Raw genomic sequence first — 21,724 nt, 5'->3', positions numbered from 1 at the left:
CAAAGAAGAGCTGTGGCGTGTTCTCGAAGAAGACGAGAGAACTATTCCTGAAGCATTCTTAAAGGAATTAAAAGAAAGCTTGCATTAGAGAGTTTAGGTTGTGCTAAACAATAAAGTTTCTCGTGTCTAATATTGACTTTTAAGTTTGTTAGAATTGTATCTAATTTAATTTAATAAATGGCTGCCCCATTGACTATTTTCCTAACAAAATATTAAAAAATTATAAGAGGCTCAGACTTTTGCACAGCAATATATTCCTTTGGTACCACTCAGAGTCCTAACGAAGAATTGCAGCTGCTTGCCTTGTAATTTATTAGCAGGAACTCTGCAGCAGGTTTCAGTATATAAGTTTTAATAAGTTTTAGTTCTCTCCAAATTTGATTTGCTTAACCATTTTGACTTTTTCAAATTAAATTCCAACCTTGTGATATATCACAGTTCTTTTTCTAGTCATCCTTAAAGTGTTAATTCAACTTTCAAGGTTTCCAGCTTTTCTAGAGCTTCCAAAAAACCAAGTGAAGCATTGTCCCCAAAGTTGGGAATATGCTATTTCAGTTAAATTATTTTTCTCTTGTTTCAATCAGGTCTGCTGAAAAAAAATGAAAATATGGTGTTTTGACCAGGAGGAAGCCCTGAGGCAAACCCAGGACATGCTGGAGAAATGATCTCTCTCAGCTGTCCTGGGAACGCCTTGGTGTTCCTCCTGGAAAGGCTGGAGGAGGTGACCGGGGAGAGGGAGGTCCGGGCTTCTCTGCTTAGGCTGCTGCCCCCGTGACCAGGCCCCGGATGAATGGAAGACGATGGATGGATGAAAGTTGGCATAATCTTCCATTATGGTCCACTTTAATAAAATACTGCAACCAATAAAGACCTAAAAATATATCCTTATATTGATGCATCCCATGACTTTGGCAAAATGATACCAATCAAAACTCTCTATTAGCCTTTCAAACAATAATCAGTTCTCCCTCATGCATAACGAAAAGGCCCAGTCATAGCTGATGGAAGATGGAAAGGAGCAAAGAAAGACTGTTTTCAGCTTGTGATAAGAGAACATCTAAGAATCGCTGCGTGGACTTTGGCTCCCTGTTCTGTGCTTCCTTAGTAACAGCTTAAGCTGAAGACCAATAACTGTAGTCTGACCGTTTAAGAAAGCAAAAACTTTACCATATTTGTAAAATTAGTTCTGCAGCACGAGAGTGGGTCAACATATCTATCGTATCTGTGGGAGAAAGAGTAGTTTGCAGAAAATCAACAAAATGAGCTGAGCTCTAGTTCTCCTTTGGTTCCTCTCACCATCCCAACTCTATCCTCATTTTAAATGAACCAGAATTAGTCTTACAGAACTCAATATGTCACCTGAAAGATCACATTTTAAAGAGACTTGGAGAGACTGAATAACCAACCCTATACATTCTCATTTCCCTTCACTCCTTGTTTATGAATAACTTAACAGGGGAGCTGTAATTAGTGTAATTATGACCTGAGCACAAAATAATGGATAATGTGTGAATGGTTGCAAAGTTCGCAGACAGTGATGAATGCCTTTTTCTTTCCATTCTGCAAAGGAAGTCCCACTGTGTCGCTACTGATCCCAGTTTGTGTTTCATAAAAGCATGAATGTTGATGGACTGTGGTTTTCACAAGAAAAAAAGCAGGAAAGGGGTGAGTCACTCGCGGCCAATGAAACGACTGCTGGGGAAGTTGTGATAGCAAGCTTTAAGTGAGTAATACTCCGCTAAACCTATATTAAACCTATACTGTGAATGAGCGACAGGATGTCAGTCACACTGAATTGAAACTAAAAACTCATGCTGACAACGATCACCATTCCTTAGAGAATCAAGAGGCAGCAAGAGACGAAAAGAAAGTCGAGAGTAAAATAACAGATGAAAAATAGGGAAAAACTCTTGAATTCCTGTGAAAAAAACACCAGTTGTTCCTCAACTATGTAAATGTGCTTAAAAATGAAATACAAGCTCGTTTCTGTTGCCGTTAATTTTGTACAATCATAATTTAATAAACTGCTGAAATATGAATGCGCTGTCACAGATCAAATTTGAAATCAACCAAAGCTTTATTCACAATGAAGACAGCAGTGACTGATTATTATCCAATGGGAGTTTACTAATTAATAAGAATATTCTTTTTAGTAGTAATAGTATCAGTTAAATCAACTAACATAGAGTTTTTCAAAACTGACCAGTCAAAGTAAAAAAAACACTAAACTGCATACTGCATCCAGTAGAATAGAATAGATTCATCTTTAACCAACTGATTCAATTTATAGCTCTTTTTCACTCATGCTTACAGGGTCAGCTCGGCTCACATACAAAGGACGTCGTGGGACTTTAGACCACAATGCTATAATGATAATATAATAATAATATAATAACAATACTACTTAAAATAATATTGTAATGAAAACTGAAATAGAAAACGTTGAGTCGTGTTGAGTTAAGCCAGGTTGCATTGCATCAGAATCAGAATCAGAATCAGAATACTTTATTGATCCCTGGGGGAAATTATTTTTTGTTACAGTGCTCCATTTTAAACCAACATTAAGACAAGACAGACAATACACTAACTAAGAATAGTACAATATATACATATATATACATACATACATACATAAGTCACTCATAAATAAATAGTTGGAAAAGAAAATCAAGCCTGGTAGGTAGTAGTGGACAAGGGCTATTATTCTGTCATTAAAACAAATCAACTGAAAATGAATCCTGGCCAGGTCTCTCTTGTTAATGACATTTAAATCTCAATGAAACTTTTCACCTGGATGAAGGACAATATAGGAAGTATGACTATATGAGACTAGAATGGGAGACATTCCTCTTCCAAAAGTCCAGCAACTGGTCTCCTCAGTTTGTAGATGTTTAAGGAGAATTGTTAGATGGGGATGCTACAGTGGAAAGATGGGCCCTTTCCTAACTTTTCTGAGACATTTTGGTGCCATCAAATGCAAAACCAGTTAATATTTTTTCTAAACTTTTCTTACAATTCTGAAACATTTTTCTCACTTTAAACATGTGATGTGTTTTCCAGGTCCTACTGTGACTAAAATATGGGTTCATGAGATTTACATATCAATGCACTCAGTTTTGAGTTACATGTTAAACCGAGTTTATTGGAATGTGTAGGTACTGTATTTGCCAGAAAACAAACCCTTTGTGTCTGTCCGAAGGGTGTTTGAGATTTCTTGTATTGGCAGATCCAGGATCAATTGTATACTTTCTACTTAACACTGATTTGTTTTTCCTCGAAATTGGACTTTTATGTATGTTTGTTTTATGTATGAGGTGCTGCAGCAGTTGGCTGAGCATGTTTGTGTGATGTTTGGCAGATTTTTATTCCAGACGCCTTTCCTGAAACAGCTGCCCAAGAGATTTGTGGCATCACTCACCACGGCGAGCGTTGTGGTGCTGGGTCTGTGACCCAGTGTTTCTGCATAACAAAAGTAATATGATGACAGGCTTTATGTAAACTATTTTACATAAAGCACATAACCGTAGCTGCCTCCACCAGTGTGTGAATGTGAGAGTGAATGAATAGTGGCATTGTAAAGCGCTTTGGGTGCCTTGAAAAGCGCTATATAAATCCAATCCATTATTATTATTATTATTTTGTAATTTGACAGTTTTAAGTCTTGTATTATAACCTTCTTTTTCCTATTTTAGCTGCTCCCTTGATGAGATCACCACAACATATCATCTTAGTCCATCTCACACTATCATTATTACACCGACACTCTCCTTCACTACACTTCCTATTTTCCTTCTGCCCGGCTGCTCCACCTACCTTGCCCTATACATCCACTATTCTCCTCTGTACAGATACAGCCATTTAAAATAGCTGCCTCTTCGCTGACAGGACCATGGTGGATGTGTGACGGATTCTTGGCTGATGCGTGATAGTGATAATATCACCTTGTGAAGTGGACGATGAAACCATTTAGAAAACCAGTGGTAATGTCTTGTGTATTGACCATGTAACTTAGTATTTTATAAAGTAATTGATACGTTACATTATGACTTCAAAAGATTCTGTGTATAATTCACATTTTGTGGATATGAATTAAACATTGCTGTTGCAACATTACTGTTGCTTTTGTATTGTGTTACAGGTGCGTAAACATTACAAATGGGTCATTTTGGCCCGTTGGTTGGTAACTTTTAGACAACACAATGCAAGAGGATTTCGTAAACAGAGCCTTTGTGTGTTTTGTATGACTTACACACACACAGGTACTTAAAATTCCCCTCTCGCCCCTGCAGGCGGTCTACTCTTCAAGCCCAGGTCCTCTACCAGAGGTCTGGGTCCTCCCACTCGACTTGCTTGGAGCTCACTGCACCAAGTGTTCCAATTAGCACTAGGACCACTGTTACCTTCACCCTCCACATCTTCTCGAGCTCTTCTCTCAACCCTTGGTACTTCTCCAGCTTCTCCTGTTAGTTTTTCCTGATGTTGCTACATCTACATCTATCACTACAGCCATCTTCCTCTTCTTGTCGACCACTACTATGTCCGGTTGGTTAGCCATCATCAGTTTATCTGTCTGTACTTAGAAGTGCCACAGGATCTTAGCTCCATCATACTTAGCCACCCTAGGGGGATTTTCCCATTTTTACATTGGACATCTAGGCCATACTCGGCACAGATATTCCTGTATATTATCCTGGAATTGGTTATGGCGTTCCATGTATGCCCTGCCTGGTAGCATCTTGCACCCTGCTTTTATGTGCTGGAGTGTCAGGGGGCATCTTTACACAGCCTGCAACTTGTAGCTGTCCTCAATATCTGCAATGTTGCCTTCTGGTATTGTGAGCACCTCAGTTCTGACTACCTTCCCTTCCTTTGCTAGCATCCGACTACATTTCTCCAGTCCGAATGACATTCCAATGTCAATTGCGCCATTCGTAGTCAGTATACATAGCTAATCCTGTCAGTAATGTCACTGAGAGTGTTCAGGGATATGCTGAACATCAGTGAGGACAGAACATCTCCTTGGTAGATCCCACACTTGATGGTGACTTGTGCTACTGGCTTGAAGTTGGCCTCTAGTATTGTTCACCACATCTTCATTTAATTCCTGATGAAGGCTCTTAGGGTCCTGTTGATCTTGTACACTTCTAGGCATTCCAGGATCCAGGTGTGGGGCATTGAGTCATAGGCCTTCCTGTAGTCAATCCACAGATTGGTCTTGCAGTCTCGGGCGACTGCTCTGTCTGCCAGCTGCTGGTGTTAAACTCCTCTGGTATTCCTGGCAATTCCTTTCTGTACCACGCTCATGTATTGAGTCATGTGCCTGTTCTTCTTAGCTGCTACGATGCCTGACAAGAGCTTCCATGTGGTACTGAGGCAGGTTATACCTTTTGGGGATCCTTGGGACTCAGGACTGTCCAGCCTTCAGTTATCCATTCCAGGTGTGTCTCATCCATTACCAGCTGGTTCATTTGTGCTGCCAGACACTCACAGAGTGCAGTCAGCTTCTTCAGCCAGTTGGTGTGAATCATGTCAGAGCCTGATGCTGTCCAACTCTTCAATGCTGGAGACCCTTTCTCGGATCTTTGCCACTGTGATGTTCACTGGATCCTGTTCAGGGAGGTTGGTGTGGTCTACTCTTAGATCCACTAACCACTGAGCATTGTCGTTATAGGTCGGGTCCTTCTCACATATGCTCTTCCAGTATTGCTCCATTTCAAGCCTTGGTGGTGCTGTTCTCATATTGTTCCCCTGCCACTGAGAGCACAGCTTGGATAGCTCAGTGGAGCAGGGCTGGTTTATGCTCTTGCCTTCTATCTATGTCTATCTATGTTTCCATGTTTGAAAACTGAGCAGTTGCCTGAGAGTGATTTATAATACTCAAGCTGGGAAATCAGACAAGGACTAAAATGTAAGAACTTTCAGTGTTTGTTTTCACCTTCAGTCAAACCATCCTAGTGTATGTGTCTGTACATGTGCACATATGTTCCACACAAGCCCCTCCATCCCCCGCCCCTCTCCTAGCCTTGGCTTTGAAGCCCACTACACACACCATCCTCTCGCTCAGCATGATGGCAGACAGCAGATCAGATAATTCTGTTGAGTTTGTGCGTTGGGGAGTCTGTGAAGATGTCACTACATAGGGTGGAGTTTCTGTTCCTGTAATTCCTGTAGTTGCTCCATTTAATATGCTCAAATAGAGTAGAAAACCGCTAAATAAGAACCAGTCCATTTACCATTTAAATGGACGTGTACTAACTGTCTCTCACTGTCCTGCAAGTGAGTCCATCATTCTATTGGTTCATGACAGCAGGAAGAGAGAATAAAAGAAACAATGTGGAAGAGAGCCAGAAAGCAATAATGATGATTAAATGCAGAGTGGTGTATGAAAATAGAGAGAGTGAAAACAGGTGTGCGAAGAAGAATGCCTCATTGCATTGAGTTGACCTCAGAAGTAGTTTATTGCAGTTTAACCAAGGGAAGGGTTCAGAGTCACCTGGTCCAGCCCTAACAAGCTGTATCAAAAAGGAACGTTTTAAGCTCAATCTTAAAATTAAAGTGGCAGTCTGTCTGGACTCTGGGTTTAACAGGGAGCCAATGAAGAGAAGCCAACATGGGGGACTCTCTTCTAGTCCCTGTCAGTGCTCTCACTGCAACATTCTGGATCAACCGAAGGCTTTTCAGGGAGTTTTTCACCGCATCCTAATAAAGAAATACAATACTCCCGAGGAGCATCTTCCTTGGAGGGCTCAGCCCGGGGTAGCAGTCATGGCCTATTAAGGGCTCTGTTGGCTCTTAGGTGACTGTTTCCTCGTGGCTGCGTGGGTTACTGACCTGGTAGCCTGGCTGCCCCTGGGTGGGTCCGGGACGGGCGTGAGGTTCTGGGGGTGCTCCGTCTCTGGGCTGGGGCCCTGGCTGGGCCTCGGGGGCTTGGGTCCTGGTTGGTGTGTTGCCGAGGTTGTGGGCGGGTGGGTGTATGGGGGCCCAGCCCTGGTGCAGGGTGCTGCCAGTGCATCGAGCCACCTGGGGGGCTCTTCAACTGGTGGGGGAGGCTGTTACATCTTGCAGGAGCTCTCCTCTCTTCAGGAACTCACTCTGCAGGTGGGGGAGATACAGGAGAGGTGGAGGAAGATCTCAGCCTGGGCGTCTATTGTCTTGTGTAGTCTGGAAGATGAGTGGATGGTGGGGTGGGTGCAGTTTTCTCTGTGGTGGGGTCGGGTGGGCTGTCCCGGGCTCTGTGGGGCCAGGCGGCGCTGCTATGATGGGCCCCGGTCCGGATGGGCCTGGGCCCCCTTTCCCTGGCAGTGTGGGGGTGCCTACTGGGGTCAGCGGGGGAGCTGGCCCCAGGGAGGGGTCACTTGCCCCTCCCTTCCTTCCCTCCCCATCTCCAGCTGCCTCCCTCTTCCCGCTCCACCACAATCACCCACACATGCAGGGCCTTGGGGTCACTAGGGTGCAGGGGAGGCATCCCCCCCTCTGTCCCCTTCTGGCTGCCTGTGCCTCAATTTTATCCCACAACTTAGACATTCAAATTACTCACACTCTCATTACACATACATATAGGATCTTGGGGGTGGGCACGCTACACGGAATCCAAAAGACCATCAGGGGGTACAACCTCACCCCTGGCCTGGGGGTCGCTCGGGCTACTTCGGGGGTGGGCGACCCCACATCTGGGACTCTCCTCAGCTCTTTCTGGAACAGTGGCGCGGCTGCCCCTCTGTTGGTCTTCCTTGGTCTCTTGTGTTCTGGGGGCCTCTGGATGTCTGGAGTTTTGATCTCCTCCACACCTGCTTCATGCCCTGGAGGACGGGGCTGTGGCCCCCCCACACCCTCTAGCAAATCATTACATGAAGGAACGTTTTAAAAACAAGCGCGTCCATGCTCACAGGTGTACACACCCTTTTTGGCTCCTACCTCAAAGCACACTGTGCGCTGTCGATCTTACGTGCTGCACAATAATATTTAGTATTTACTGTCATATTCCCATAGATCGTGATGTTGTTTATTATGTTGCTCTTTTTTTTCTTCTGCTTGTTTTCTTTTTTTTCTTTCTCAACAGGTGATCCAGGTGATTGATAGATGGATTTTTTTGTCTGCTTATTTTGTTTGTTTTTTGTTTTTTGTCCTTTATCCCCGTCCCTCTTCCCCGCTGTTTTTCTTTCCCTCTTTCTTTCTCCCCTTTCTTTTCCCCAGTCAAGTCTGTCCCGTATCTAACAAGTGAAAATAAAATAAAATAAAATAAACAATAAAAGGTGAATCAATTTGGTAAAGTAAATCCGTTGGGCATCTTTCTTTGCCTTTAGACAATAATTCTGATGGCAAAAGAGCCAAACGGGACAGGCCAAAAAAAAATAAAATAAAATACAATAGTCCTTCATAAAAGTAATACATTCATGGAACTAATTTTTCAGCATCACTCTGAGACAGGATGTTTCTAATTTTAGAGGTATTGTACAAATGAAAGAAAGCAGTCCTACATATTTGTTTAGTTTGCATGTCAAAGGACATATCTTGGTCAAAAATGATTCCAAGATTCCTCAAAGTGTTACTGGATGACAATGTAATGCCAGAGGAAGCATCTGGTTAGATACCATGTTTCTAAAGGCTTTTGTGTAGGGCTCCCCTTCCTCCTTGCAGTCACCATCTGCACTCGGACAATTTGCTCAGGGAGAGCTTACAGTGGCTGAGCTAACTTTGCCTGCACCAACTTAGCAACTTGATTTTCAAGTGTGTCTCGAAAGATTCCTTTTTGATAAAGCATATACTTAGGATTGGATCCAGTGAGCCTGAACCATCCCTTAGTTATGCTGCTAAGCTCAGGCTGGTAGGTGAGTTTCAGTGATGCAAATAATAAACAGACATTTACACAAACAGATTTTAGCTGAATGAATTTTAATTTAATGTCAGTTCCACATATATCCTTTTAGAATTAACATATGCAAAACTTGTATGTGCAGGCTGGCTTTGCAAGGCCTCATCCAATTAACAGTAAACTGCAGAATTATTCCCATTCTTCCTGTGTTTATTCTGTGAGTTGCCTTAGGGCTATTGATGTCTTAGGGTTTTGTGCTTCATGCGGCTAGGAAAAAGGTGGAGATGATAAAAAGTTGTGTTTCCACCAAACTAACTGTGTTTAACTGAGACTAACTAGAGATTGTGGGTCCATCCACAGGTCTTAAGCCAGGCTCTAACGCATCTGTTATTGTGATAGCAGATGGGCTGGAGGTCAGACCGTAGCTGACCTGGGATCAGCCCAGCTCTCCAACCACAGAGAGCAGCAATCCCTTCAGGGAGCACTAACTCACGTTCGACATTGAGTTTGGGTAAGGACCCCCCCCACACACACACACACACACACACACACACACACACACACACACACACACAAATTCACAGCACTGAAGCTACTGCTGTTTACACACTTCATGCACACACACACACACACACACACAACCAAGCAGAAGCCAACACACCATCTGCCGCCCCTGTGTTTGAGTTCCAAATCCCAGTTATCAACAAAACACACAGAAGACCTCCAAACTATTCCCTTGGATAGACCAGAAGAAGAACTCTCACACACAGTCACATATGCGCACACTGCACACACACCTCTGCATCCAGATCAGATGGAACCAGGCGGATGGAGTCCAGGTAAGTTGCTCATTTTTCATTAAATGTGACAGAAGAAGTGAGATGGGTTTTCTTACTTCTTTCACAAAGTTCATTCACCTCACACATTTCTAATCCTCTTCATCTCTCTCCCTCCTCTGACCTGGGATGATCTCCTTTCCTTCCTGCTCTGAGCTGCTTTTTTTTCACACTTATCATCAAAGCAGGTTTACGATGCACATTTCACTGGCCTCATTGCTCTTCATAGACGTCATCATCTGTCACTAGAGATCAATACTGATAAGAAATTCTCTCCGTGTCTCTCTCTTGCTCTGTGCCTACTGGAAGGACTCCTGTTGCTCAAAGAACACACCCCTGCAGTGCTGGGAAATCATCAACGATAGGTGAAAAACACCTGACACTAAGTGTGTGCGTGCACATGTGCAAATTATAGAAGTCTACAGCACAGCAATACCAGCATTTGAAATATCTCACTTGTGCAGCACCCAGTGCTGCTTCTACAATAAACAATAATTAAAGGTTTAACATTCATTTTACGTTAAAATTGCGTGCACAGCAACAGACGACCAAGTCTGACAATTTGTGCAAATGACACTAAGAAAGGAGTTGCTCTCTCTTTAACACCAACAGTTTCTAAACATCACAACACAATTTTAACTCGTCTGATGCAGTGCAAAAAATATAGAAACTGCAAAGTATACATAGGACAAAAAAAGGTAGTACACAACAAAAATTAAAACAACAGGTAGTGCCGAGCTTCTGGTGAGTTTGGACCATGCTGAAAAGAGTGTTAGATTGACTTTCACTGTTCCTGTCTACTTCCTGGCAGACCTTACTCAGCTTCAATCTGGGGCTCTTAAAAATACACAAAAACTGTATTATCCTCTTAACCCTGTCTATTAATATTACAGACAGGCAGGAATGATAATATTTACTGCCTACCTACTCCATTAATATTAGTGTGGTATTCTGAACCACAGCTGTGAGGCAAAACAACCATCTTGATTGTGCTTCGATTCTGATTTTTTAAATTTTGTACAGTTTCTGAAATCTTCCACTTTTTTTGCTGCTACAGTGACACAGCACATTAATGATCAAGGAACTGACCTCCCAGACCATTGTCCATTCGGTGGGTGAGGTTTAGGTATTGTGCAAATGTCCTGTTTATAAGGTTGGAAACCTGCAGTCAGCTGAGACTGAAGACGTCACCTGGATGATGATGAAATGTTTCTCCCACTGAAAACGTCCAGATGAACAGAATCAACCTTTTGGGATATGTGCTGTATGAAATGATACTACAGTAATGTTACTTACAGTGACAGTGCACTGCCACTTCATTAGGTACAGCTGTATTCATTCTACAGTAACAAACTTTTTGCTGAACCTAATCAGACTGCAGGCTGCCGGTTTAGGTTTCTTACATGCTTCAACTCTTATGTTCACATAATTTTTACTGTCTTTCTCTGTTTCTCAGTATGATCATACAGTATGGGTAACATTCACAGTCTCTGCCATTGTATTAAGTACACTTTTTAGTTGCATGTGAAGAAATTGCTGAACTTAGGATAATTTTGACATGTCTAAAGTTTATGCTCTGTGATGGCTCTATTGTTTTTAAGGGGGTTTAGAAGCAATTACTTCGTGTCATTTACTGGCTCAGTGACACAGTTACTCTGACCATCTGTTACTGTTGTCTGCTGAAGGTCGCCAGTTTGTGTACCATGACATTCTTCTCAATATGAACTAACATTATGAGTAACATAAAGACTTTATTAGGTACACCTGTTTTCACTCTACAGCAACAACCTGTTTACCTGCAACTTTTTACTGCCACCAACAGCGAGTCAGTAGAAAAATCCTGCTGCAATTCCTCCACAAATTGCACGTTTTAGTTGCTAAATGCTAACTGGTTAAAGTTACGTGTTCAACAGGCAGGTTAACATTTATGATAGTTGTTTAAAACTTCAATGCTATTGAAATAGGGGTTTCATCTGAAATTAGACCATTTGTAACATCTTTAGCACATTTTCTGCTCGGACCTACATAAAAAGCGTACATATGAGCGCTGTGAAATAGCACTGTAAAATATTCGCTTCACATAACAATTGTGTGCAAAAGTTTTAGGCAGGTGAGGGGAAAAACTGCTGTAAACAAAGAACGCTTTCAAAAGTGGAAGTGTCCTATCCACAGATCCTCTGTGTCGTTGAGCTGGTGGTACCATAGGAGGAAACAATTTCTGCCTCAAATTGGCTGGCAGAGGGTGGGGTGCAGGGGCTTTGTTGCCAGTACAACAGCAGAACTGCTTAGAGAGAATGGGATCAGAGGACAGGCGCAACGGCAGGCTATAAGAGAACTAGCTAACACTGCTGAGAGGACCAGTCACTGGCTATGGTTAAAAATGGCTGACATTACTTGGGCAGCTACGGCAGTCAGCTAACCGCGAGAAAAAAGAAAATATTCTGCTCTTCTCTGCTCTGCTCTTCTTCCCTTTTCTGGGAGGCAGTGGGGGAGGTGTGGGAAGCCGGATCGGGCGCCCCCCTTCCGGCTCTGCGCTCTTCTATCTTGTCCCTCTTGTCTTACTTCTCTCTGTCACCTTTTCTGTCCCTTTGAGGAAGTGAGGCTCCATAAATGCTAAAGGGGTGAGTATTATTTCTCAGTTGCAGTGAATAGATTAGAAAGAATAAGAGAAATAACAATCTAAGATAAACCAGTGACACACTCCAGGGCCTGATCAACCCTGGCAGAGCCTCCTTGGATGAGGGTGTCTGGTGATAATGGCCAAAACACCCGATGAATCCAAGGTCCACTACTGATGATGTGTCCCAAATGTTAATATGATAACCTAGATCAGATCTCTAATCCCCCCAAAAAATGGCAGATGAGCTTGGGTAAAAGACCCAACGTTGAGGCACACCATGATGTGCGCTGCTGGTAAAGTTTCCGGGCTGCCTTTCCTCATAACAACCATCCCTCAAGATTCTCACCATGTAAAGCAAAGCATTGTCAGGGACTACAACATCTAGTCCTTTTCCTGAATGTGGATGTAGGCTTCCTCACATCCTTCGGTCTCTTCACTTAATCCCAGACACACTCAATGATGTTGAAATCAGGGCTGTGCGGGAGCCAAACCATCACTTCCAGTACTTCTTTATGCTGAAGATAGTTCTTAATGACTTTGGCTGTGTGTTTGGGGTCGTACATTTGGGCCCAATAAACAATCATTTATATTTGTGAAAGCTTTCTTTGTTTACAGCATTTTTTCACACCTGCCTAAAAATTTTGCACAGTGCTGTATATATATAGAGATTTTTTTTTTCCTTTTGAAAAAATGGTCCGTTGACTCACTTTCAAATCATTCTTTTGTATATCAAAATATTAGTTAAAACCCTGAAATTGTTAACGAATTGATTTGGTACAGGTGCAACAAACAAATACGAATTATTTTTCCTCATATTTGCTAGTTAAAATATGAGGGGAAATCCTTCAAGCCCTCCTACAAAAAAAACAATACGCATTTCACATTGGAAAAGACAGCTACTGGCAATTTCTGAATTGTATGTAGTTATATTTCACAATGATGCAAAATAAAGCATGTAGAATACTTTTCAACATTAATTTCTTAGTAACATAAATAAAGAAAAAGCTATTTTCATTCAACTTCAATGCTGGATTAAGGATATAGGATAAATTGCATAACAAGAAAAATATTAATAGATTGTCAAATCCAAATAAAACTAAATTCTGGACTTTCTACATGGCACTCTAATTAGAAAATAGAAAATAATTGTTATTAAATATGTGCAGATTTTTCGCTTTCAAGCACTAGGATATCTCAAATCATCAAATCAAATTTTTAGAAGATTTTTTGTTAAACCTCCATTTGGCATAAAAAATTAGTGTTCAAAGTCTGGATACACGACTACCATACTACGTGAAGTAACTGCTGAAAATCTACTAGTGAATGCAGCATTACAGACAGTCTGTACTGCAAAAATCAAACCAACCAACCAGCTGATCTACACCACGGCAAGAGTAGTCGTTGACATGGTTGGCTACAGGATGAACAGCCACAAAGAGCAGGACCCTCCATGGAGAAGAAGACTAGAGGCCAAGAGCAAAACAGCATGGGGGGAAGTTAGCCAACAATCAGAAATGCCCTATTAACCCGCTCAGTTTTCTGCCATTTTCAGTCAGAACTGTGTCATTCCTCTGTCTATGTGCAATCTCACTGAGGAGCTTAGCTCATGTTTTCACTCCAACTGCCACACTGTGGCTCCGCTGAAAACCAGGAGGCCTGAAACTAAATCTGAACCCTGGCTGTCAGACACGAGTGCCGCAGAGCTGAGTGCAAGTACAAAAAGGACAATCTGCAGGTGTCACTTCAAAGGGATTGCTGAAATCATTATCAGCAACCAGTGAAAGATGGCAAAAGAAAATAGTTATCTGCTATTATTCTGTCAAACTGTGACAAACCTCACGTTTTATTTAAGACGAATGCCTCACGGAGAGTTTGCATTGAATCCTCTCCTGCTGTTTGTGAAAGCTTCTCTTTTTTTATTGGTGAAGTCATTTCCACAAAGACTCAGATCATCTGCTGATGACCCCTCAGTGTCTGTCCCCTGTCCTGTTGTTATCAACAAGTTTAAGCCTGTGACTTCGTTCTCTTTACAGGAGATTGATGATCACTTGAAACCATTCGGTTCATTAAATGATGCTGTACCTTCTTATCTATTTAAAGAGGTGTTTCCCACTGTAGGGCCGTCTGTTCTAGCAGTGGTCAATAGCAGTCTGCCTTTTTGGAATAACATTCTAGAGGTTTTCCACTCTGGTTTCAGAACTTAATACAGCACTGAAACCGCTCTTTTACGAGTTTTAACAACTGCTACTGACTCTGGCGATTGTGTTGTTCGTAACCTTTTAAATTTAACTGTTGCATTTGACACAGTGGATCTTGAAATTTTACTCTCTTGTTGGGACCAGATCATTATTATCAGGAAGTCCTAAAAACTCCCTGAAAAGCCTTCAGCTAATCCAAAATGTTGCAGCAAGAGTCCTGACAGGGACTAGAAAGCGAGAGCAGATTTCTCCTGTTTTGGCTTCCTGTTAAATCCAGAATTCAAAATCCTGCTCCTCACATACAAAGTCTTAAATAATCAGGCCCCATCTTATCTTAATGACCTTGTAGTACCATATCACCCTATCAGAGCACTTCGCTCTCGCTCTGCAGGCCTACTTGTTGTTCCTAGAGTATTTAAAAGTAGAATGGGAGGCAGAGCCTTCAGTTTTCAGGCCCCTCTTCTGTGGAACCAGCTTCCAGTTTGGATTCAGGAGACAGACACTATCTCTACTTTCAAGATTAGGCTTCAAACTTTCCTTTTTGCTAAAGCATATAGTTAGGGCTGGACCAGGTGACCCTGAATCCTCCCTTAGTTATGCTGCAATAGGTGTAGGCTGCCGGGGGATTCCCATGATGCACTGGGTGTTTCTTCTTCACTCACTATGTATTAATAGACCTCTCTGCATTGAATCATATCTGTTATTAACCTCTGTCTCTCTTCCACAGCATGTCTTTTATCCTGTCTTCCTTCTCTCACCCCAACCAATCACAGCAGATGGCCCCGCCCCTCCCTGAGCCTGGTTCTGCTGGAGGTTTCTTCCTGTTAAAAGGGAGTTTTTCCTTCCCACTGTCACCAAAGTGCTGCTCATAGGGGGTCATATGATTGTTGGGTTTTTGTTGGGCTGTATAAATAAAATTGAATTGAATTGAACCAGTGCATGAACATCAAGGGCATAGCCCTGGAGTTATTTAGATCCGACTTAGCAGATTGAACTTTCTGTGGTCGCCTTGGTGACTACAAATACTCCTCCACTCCTTTTCAGGGCTCAGTTTGATTATTTTCATGAACCCAGATTTTTGTCCTTCTTAAAAAGAATGAAGCATATTCTGCTAGATTGCTGCTCAAGTGTCTTGAAAACATAAAGGCCTGGATGGCTCTCAACTTTTTAAATTTTAATGAGAAAAAGTCAGAAGTGATGGTGTTTGGTGATAACACTCAACCTGGGTTCCTTTGTTCAGTACGTAGAGTCGACTGTCACAAACCTTGGGGACGGTGGAGCGTAAAGCTCCTGGTGATCTGAGATGGAATGAGCCTTTATGAGGTGTTTTGACAGTTCAGTAAAGTCTTGCTAAGTGTTCTGAACATCAACTACTGGTCAAATCTTTAACTGCTAGTGGGGGGGGGGCTGTGTGCCTGCCCCTCCATAGTGGTGCTATGTGATGTGACAGCTAAAGGAGGGAAAGAAACTAATGAATGTTTGTTTTGTTTTGTTTTTGTACAGTCCAATAACACAAACTAAGCAACCCAACGAGGCAACAGTAAAGAAACAACTCCCCTGTTTTGCAACGTAAAGTTGGTGTTTTTGTCAATTAAGTCTGGTGAACTGTAGCAGCTTCACTTCCTTGTTAAAAAGAAGCAGATCAAGAAGTGAAAATGTCTTATATACAGTGCTCAAGTCATGATGACTCTTTTAGGTTACTTCGGGGCGCCACAGAAGTACATTGCTTTAGGTTTTGCGCCAGCTGCCACTGCTCTCTGCTCTCTGCTTGGGAAAGTGCCTACTGTCATCTACTGGAGTTAACAAATTGTGTGGATCAAACTCACACATAACTGACTGAAAATAGTTTACCCAGTGAAAGTATTATTATTTAAACCATGTTTTTTTAAGTTTTAAATGTTGATGAGAAAAGGTGATGGTGTGTGGTGATAACAGTCAGACCCCATTTGTTGATCTGGGGTCTCAGTACATGAAGCCAACTGTCACAAACCATGGGGTTAAAGTGGACGCTGAACTTCAGTTTGAGAGTCAGATCATGGCCCTGATTAAATCGAGCTTTTTACAAGTCTTGTCGGTTTTTAAACCTCTTCTTAAAACCCTTCTTCTCCATGGCCTGTAACATCTGTGATATGTTGATTGTGCTACAGCTCGTGATTTTTAAATATAACCTATGCAAATTAATGAAATCCTTAATTTTTTAAAAATAAAATAACAATAATAATGTATTGTTCCTTACAACACTGAAAATACTACAAAAATATGGAATTATGTAGCAGAGAAAAATGATAAATAGTTGTAAGTAGGTCTTATATTTTAGATTCGTGAAAGTAGCCACACTTTGCTTGGTTGACAGTGCTGTTAGTGACCCTCGGCCTTCTCTCAATGAGCTTGATGATGTAGTCACTTGAAATGGTTTCACTTCACAGGTGTGAAGGTGTCAGGGTTCATTTGTGGAATTTCTTGCCTTCCTAATGAGATTGGGAGCATCAACCCTATTAAGAAGACAACAACACTCCATCGTTACTTTAGGAACTGAAGGTCAGTCAGTCTGGAAAATTGCTGAAACTTTGAATGTGCAGCCGCAAACACCATCAAGTGATATAATGAAACTGGCTCACATGAGGACCGCCCCCGGAAAGGAAGTCCAAGAGTCACAAACATACCTCCAGGCTGTGTAAGGGCTATTTGATCAAGAAGGAGAGTGATGGAGTGCTGCACCAGATGGCCAGACCTCCAAAGTCACCTGACTTAAATCCAACTGAGATAGTTTTGGGATGAGATGGACCACAGAGTGAAGGCAAAAGTACCAACCAGTGCTCAGCATCTCTGGGAACTCCATCGAGACTGCTGGAAAGCCATTTCAGGTGACGACCTCATGAAGCTCATGGAGAAAATGCCAAGAGTGTGCAAAGCAGCAATCAAAGCAAAGGGGGCTGCTACGAAGAATCTAAAATATAAAAGTTATTTCACACTTTTATGTTTGCTGCATAATTCCATATTTGTCCATTCATAGTTTTGATGCCTTCAGTGAGAATCTATAATGATGCCATGAAAGTAAAGAAAAACCATTAAATGAGAAGGTGTGTTCAAACATTTAGTGTATATACGTGTACACTACCAATCACTTCATCCTAAAACAACTGAGATATATTTTCTCTACATAACTCCATCGCTCGCTCATCTTTCCTGCACTAAACTGATTTAAAAAAAACATAACTCGACATAATAACAAGTAATTTTATTTATAATTGATATAAATAAAATAACTTGACATTTCTCATATCTGAAAGGACACCCTCCTCAAATGTGTTTCTAACCCTATAATACCCTCAGTATCATATTTGATACACGAGTTTCTGAGACCTGTTTCATCAGCATGATCAATACTTTCCATCATTTCAAAATTTTATGGACTAAACTCTTTTTTTTTTTGTCTAAAATTAACATTGTTGTTAAATAAAAGTTGCCAAAAATACAAAATGTATCAAATGCGATACACAAATTATATAATAAATATATAATAAAAATATATCATACACAACATAATATAGCAACAAAAAATGTGGATTTTGTTATTAAAGGTTAATAAACATCTCAGTTCCAAAAAATCTGAATTTTCAGGCTATTTTTTGATGGGTTGAGTCTTACAGGGATAATATTCCACAAAGATATTCTGATGAATTTTGTGAAAACTTTGTGAAAACAAAAGATTATAACATTACAGAGGTTGACTAAAATCATTATATGTCCACACCATGTGCAAAAGGTTATAAACATTCAGTATTTCCGTTTGATACAGCAGTAATCTAGCACCGCCTACAAATGTAAGATATTCTAAAGCAGCACAAAGCCCTGTTGTTCTGCAGTATCGAGGGGTTAAAAATTCTCCAAGTATTTCCTGATGAGAGCTTCATTTAAAAAAAGTATCCGTATCAGTTTATGCCTTCAAGAAAAAACATACCAGCAGTGTATGTGGGCCCTGTCATACACCCTCCTACTATTAAAAAAAATAAAATGCACACAAACACACATATCTGGGTGCACACACACATATGCGCATTTCTGACATATATATTGACTATATATAACAACTATGTAAACAACAACTATTTAAAACTATGGATTACTATGACAAAAATATGAATAGAAACCACTCATATAGCCAGAAATGCAACTATCCTGCAAAAAATGTTAAGAAATTTTAAAATGTGACTGGAAAGATACACAAACTAAAGCTTCAAATTATTTGTGCATATTGGACCTTCATTCATTGAAGCAGTTCAGCAGAATGCTCAGTTCAGTTTAAGCAGTTTTTATTTATAGAGCCAATTAAAGCATTTTACACTGTGAGGTGAAATTCAACTGAACTCTAACGTCTAACTGAAACTGATTCGTCATCCTGTTACCTTCTAGATGATGTCAGGAATTTCCCACCTTTAGTGTTATCTTACAGCAATTAACTGTTCAAATCTTGTCCCGCTAACAGCCAAATATGGGCTCATTCACACGGAGGTGCTCACAGAAGTTCACATTTTCACAATCTGATGAAACAACAACCAAGTTCTATACAAAAAGCATGATATAGAACGTGTTTAGAAAGCTCTTCTGCACTGTTACCCAGTGAAGACAGGCAGTGTATTTACACCTTTGTTCTATGCAGGCTTCTCCGCTTTCCCTAAACTAAACTACTGTTTAGCTACATGTGATTTTAACTTTACCTACACGCATAGTTTCTGCTGGATGCATTTGTGTAAAATGTAGTTAAATTATTCATTATGTGCTATCTATGGCTTTTTTCATTTTGATAAAAGTATATCACAATATCCAAAGCTAAAGACTAAAGACCAAAATCTTACATATATAAGATTTAATATGACACTATAATTTGAACCTCTATATCTCTTATAATATAAATAAATTTCATTCTAATTTGATCCTTATAGGAGTCTGATGTATATCAGTCTGTGGGTTTACGGGTCAATACTGTGACTATCAGGTATTTTTTGCCTTTCAAAACGCCTCTATGAAACTTCAATTTCTTGCTTGAGCTAAGAGAACAGAAACAAAGCCAAAAACTGTTTTTTAAGAAAAATAAAAGCGAACTAGTATTGAGGATTAAGTAGTGGGCAGCATCCGCATCCATATTCAGACAGTCTTTCCATCGCTGATGTTCAAAACAATGAAACTGACCAAGCGAACCCAAATCTTCGCATCGAAGTTATGCAAATGCATAATAATCATTAAAACAAAACAACAGAGGCTCGCCGAACCAAAATGTGAGGCTATGAAATGACTTTTCACTCTCCATTCTCTTCTCCATTTCACTTTGGTGACAAAGAGCATCTAGACAAAGACTGTTGTGTTTTTCTTCAGGTGTTTCCCTGAAGAGTTCTCTCTCTTGTGACAATAATTAAACCACTGGACCTACCTGAGAGGTAAAGAACGAGCGCAAATCCGTTCAGAATCATGGTGGTCTTGTTCGGGCCACCCATTGGCGGACGGGGAGGGGGGAATTAAAAAGGAGGATGTGGGACGGGACGCGGTGCGTTCTCGGCTAGTCCGTGGTGCGTTCTCGGCTAGTCCAACAGCACCGCTCAGTAAGACACACAGCCCGCTGCTACATTTACCGCACTGACACTATCCGTGCGTCCCCTGTTCTCTGCCCTGCGACGAGAAAGTCCTTTAAGTTTCAGTCTCCAGAGAAAAGAAAGGAGAAGCCTCGGAGGAAGGTCTCGGTGCAAAGTACGCGCCAGCGAGAACGCTCCGAGAGGGAGATTGTGACTGCTGTTGTGCCAAAGGTTCGCTTTCACGCAGCTCTGCTCGGAGAATTCAACTGGATGGAGCAAATGTGACTGGGCTACAGCTGTGCACACAGACAGTCATAACGCGGCTTCGTTTGGTCCCGGTGCATTCTGCGATCACAATGCTGACAAACGGCGGATGTTGGGGTTATAAACTGGTGATATCCCTCCTCCTACACCCCCTGAGATCATCATCATCATCATCATCACCACCACCACCTTTAGGAACTGGCGGATGAAAACAGTCCTTTACTTAGGTCATTGTAAAGAGGGTAGTCACGCTGTAAACTGCTTTTCCTATTTCTGTAACCACCAAACACTGCGCACAGCCTCAACTCACTTTGGCCCAGCGACATTTATTCTCAGTTCTAATTATAAAATCACAAACATGCGCATTTACACTAACATCACTGAAGTAGTCAAATATTCGACCGTTTAATAATTTGGATGCTAGAATATCTACACACCAAAAAAAAAAAAAAAAGACAATTGATGCAACTTTCGACCATCAGAATTAGTTCTGTAGAATTAGATCACGGAAACGGTTTTGCATCCTGTAATGACTACAAGGACATCATCACAACACTAACAGCCTCAGTGCCGTGGTAGCAACAATCTATAGACTAGAGAGAGAAAATTAATCGCCAAAGCCAGTGCTGGGTCTTACAGTTTTAAAGAAAATGTTAAAAGAAAAGAATTTAAATGTAAACAAAACAAAACAAACAAGCAATAAAAAAACCTTCTTCACCCACCAGCTGTTCTTGATCCACACCTGCCATGGTACTGGATCTGTGACCCAGTGTTTTGCGTTTGTTGGTTAATTCATATTTTTGACTTTTGTTATTTCTGGTTCTGGTTATCTTTGTTTCTTAAGTTCTCAGCGATATTAGTTCCTCCTCCCTCAGGGTTTCTCTTAGCCTTTATTTGTCCCGGTTCTGGCCCTTTTTGCCCCAGGATGTTGAGTTTTTTTTGGTATTATTCTGTATTATGTTTATGTTCTTTTTCACTATTTGTGCTGTTTCGATTATTATTGTTTCGGTTCAATTCTTACACTTACACTTACAGTGGGGCAAAAAAGTATTTAGTCAGCCACCGATTGTGCAAGTTCCCCCACCTAAAATGATGACAGAGGTCAGTAATTTGCACCAGAGGTACACTTCAACTGTGAGAGACAGAATGTGAAAAAAAAATCCATGAATCCACATGGTAGGATTTGTAAAGAATTTATTCATAAATTAGGGTGGAAAATAAGTATTTGGTCAATAACAAAAATACAACTCAATACTTTGTAACATAACCTTTGTTGGCAATAACAGAGGTCAAACGTTTACTATAGGTCTTTACCAGGTTTGCACACACAGTAGCTGGTATTTTGGCCCATTCCTCCATGCAGATCTTCTCGAGAGCAGTGATGTTTTGGGGCTGTCGCCGAGCAACACGGACTTTCAACTCCCGCC

The 21,724-nt window shown here is 41.2% G+C and overlaps 1 protein-coding gene across 1 annotated transcript in view; it reads right to left on the bottom strand.

Annotated features, from left to right (window-relative positions):
* Positions 1-21,103, bottom strand: part of gfra3 (GDNF family receptor alpha 3) — an 80,923-nt gene extending 59,820 nt beyond the window's left edge. The window contains exon 1 of the mRNA XM_085282881.1: positions 19,895-21,103. Within this exon, the coding sequence (XP_085139007.1) occupies positions 19,895-19,958 (64 nt within the window). The 5' untranslated portion in view covers positions 19,959-21,103. The remainder of the gene's footprint in view (positions 1-19,894) is intronic.
* Between the last annotated feature and the right edge of the window lie 621 nt (positions 21,104-21,724).

Source organism: Mchenga conophoros, linkage group LG2 (genome assembly GCF_057382185.1).
Source record: "Mchenga conophoros isolate Kocher_MC1m ecotype Shallow Benthic linkage group LG2, M_conophoros_male_GT1.1, whole genome shotgun sequence".
Lineage (NCBI taxonomy): Eukaryota > Metazoa > Chordata > Actinopteri > Cichliformes > Cichlidae > Mchenga > Mchenga conophoros.
Note: the sequence above shows the minus strand (reverse complement) of the source record. Positions and strands in the feature narration are given on the sequence as shown.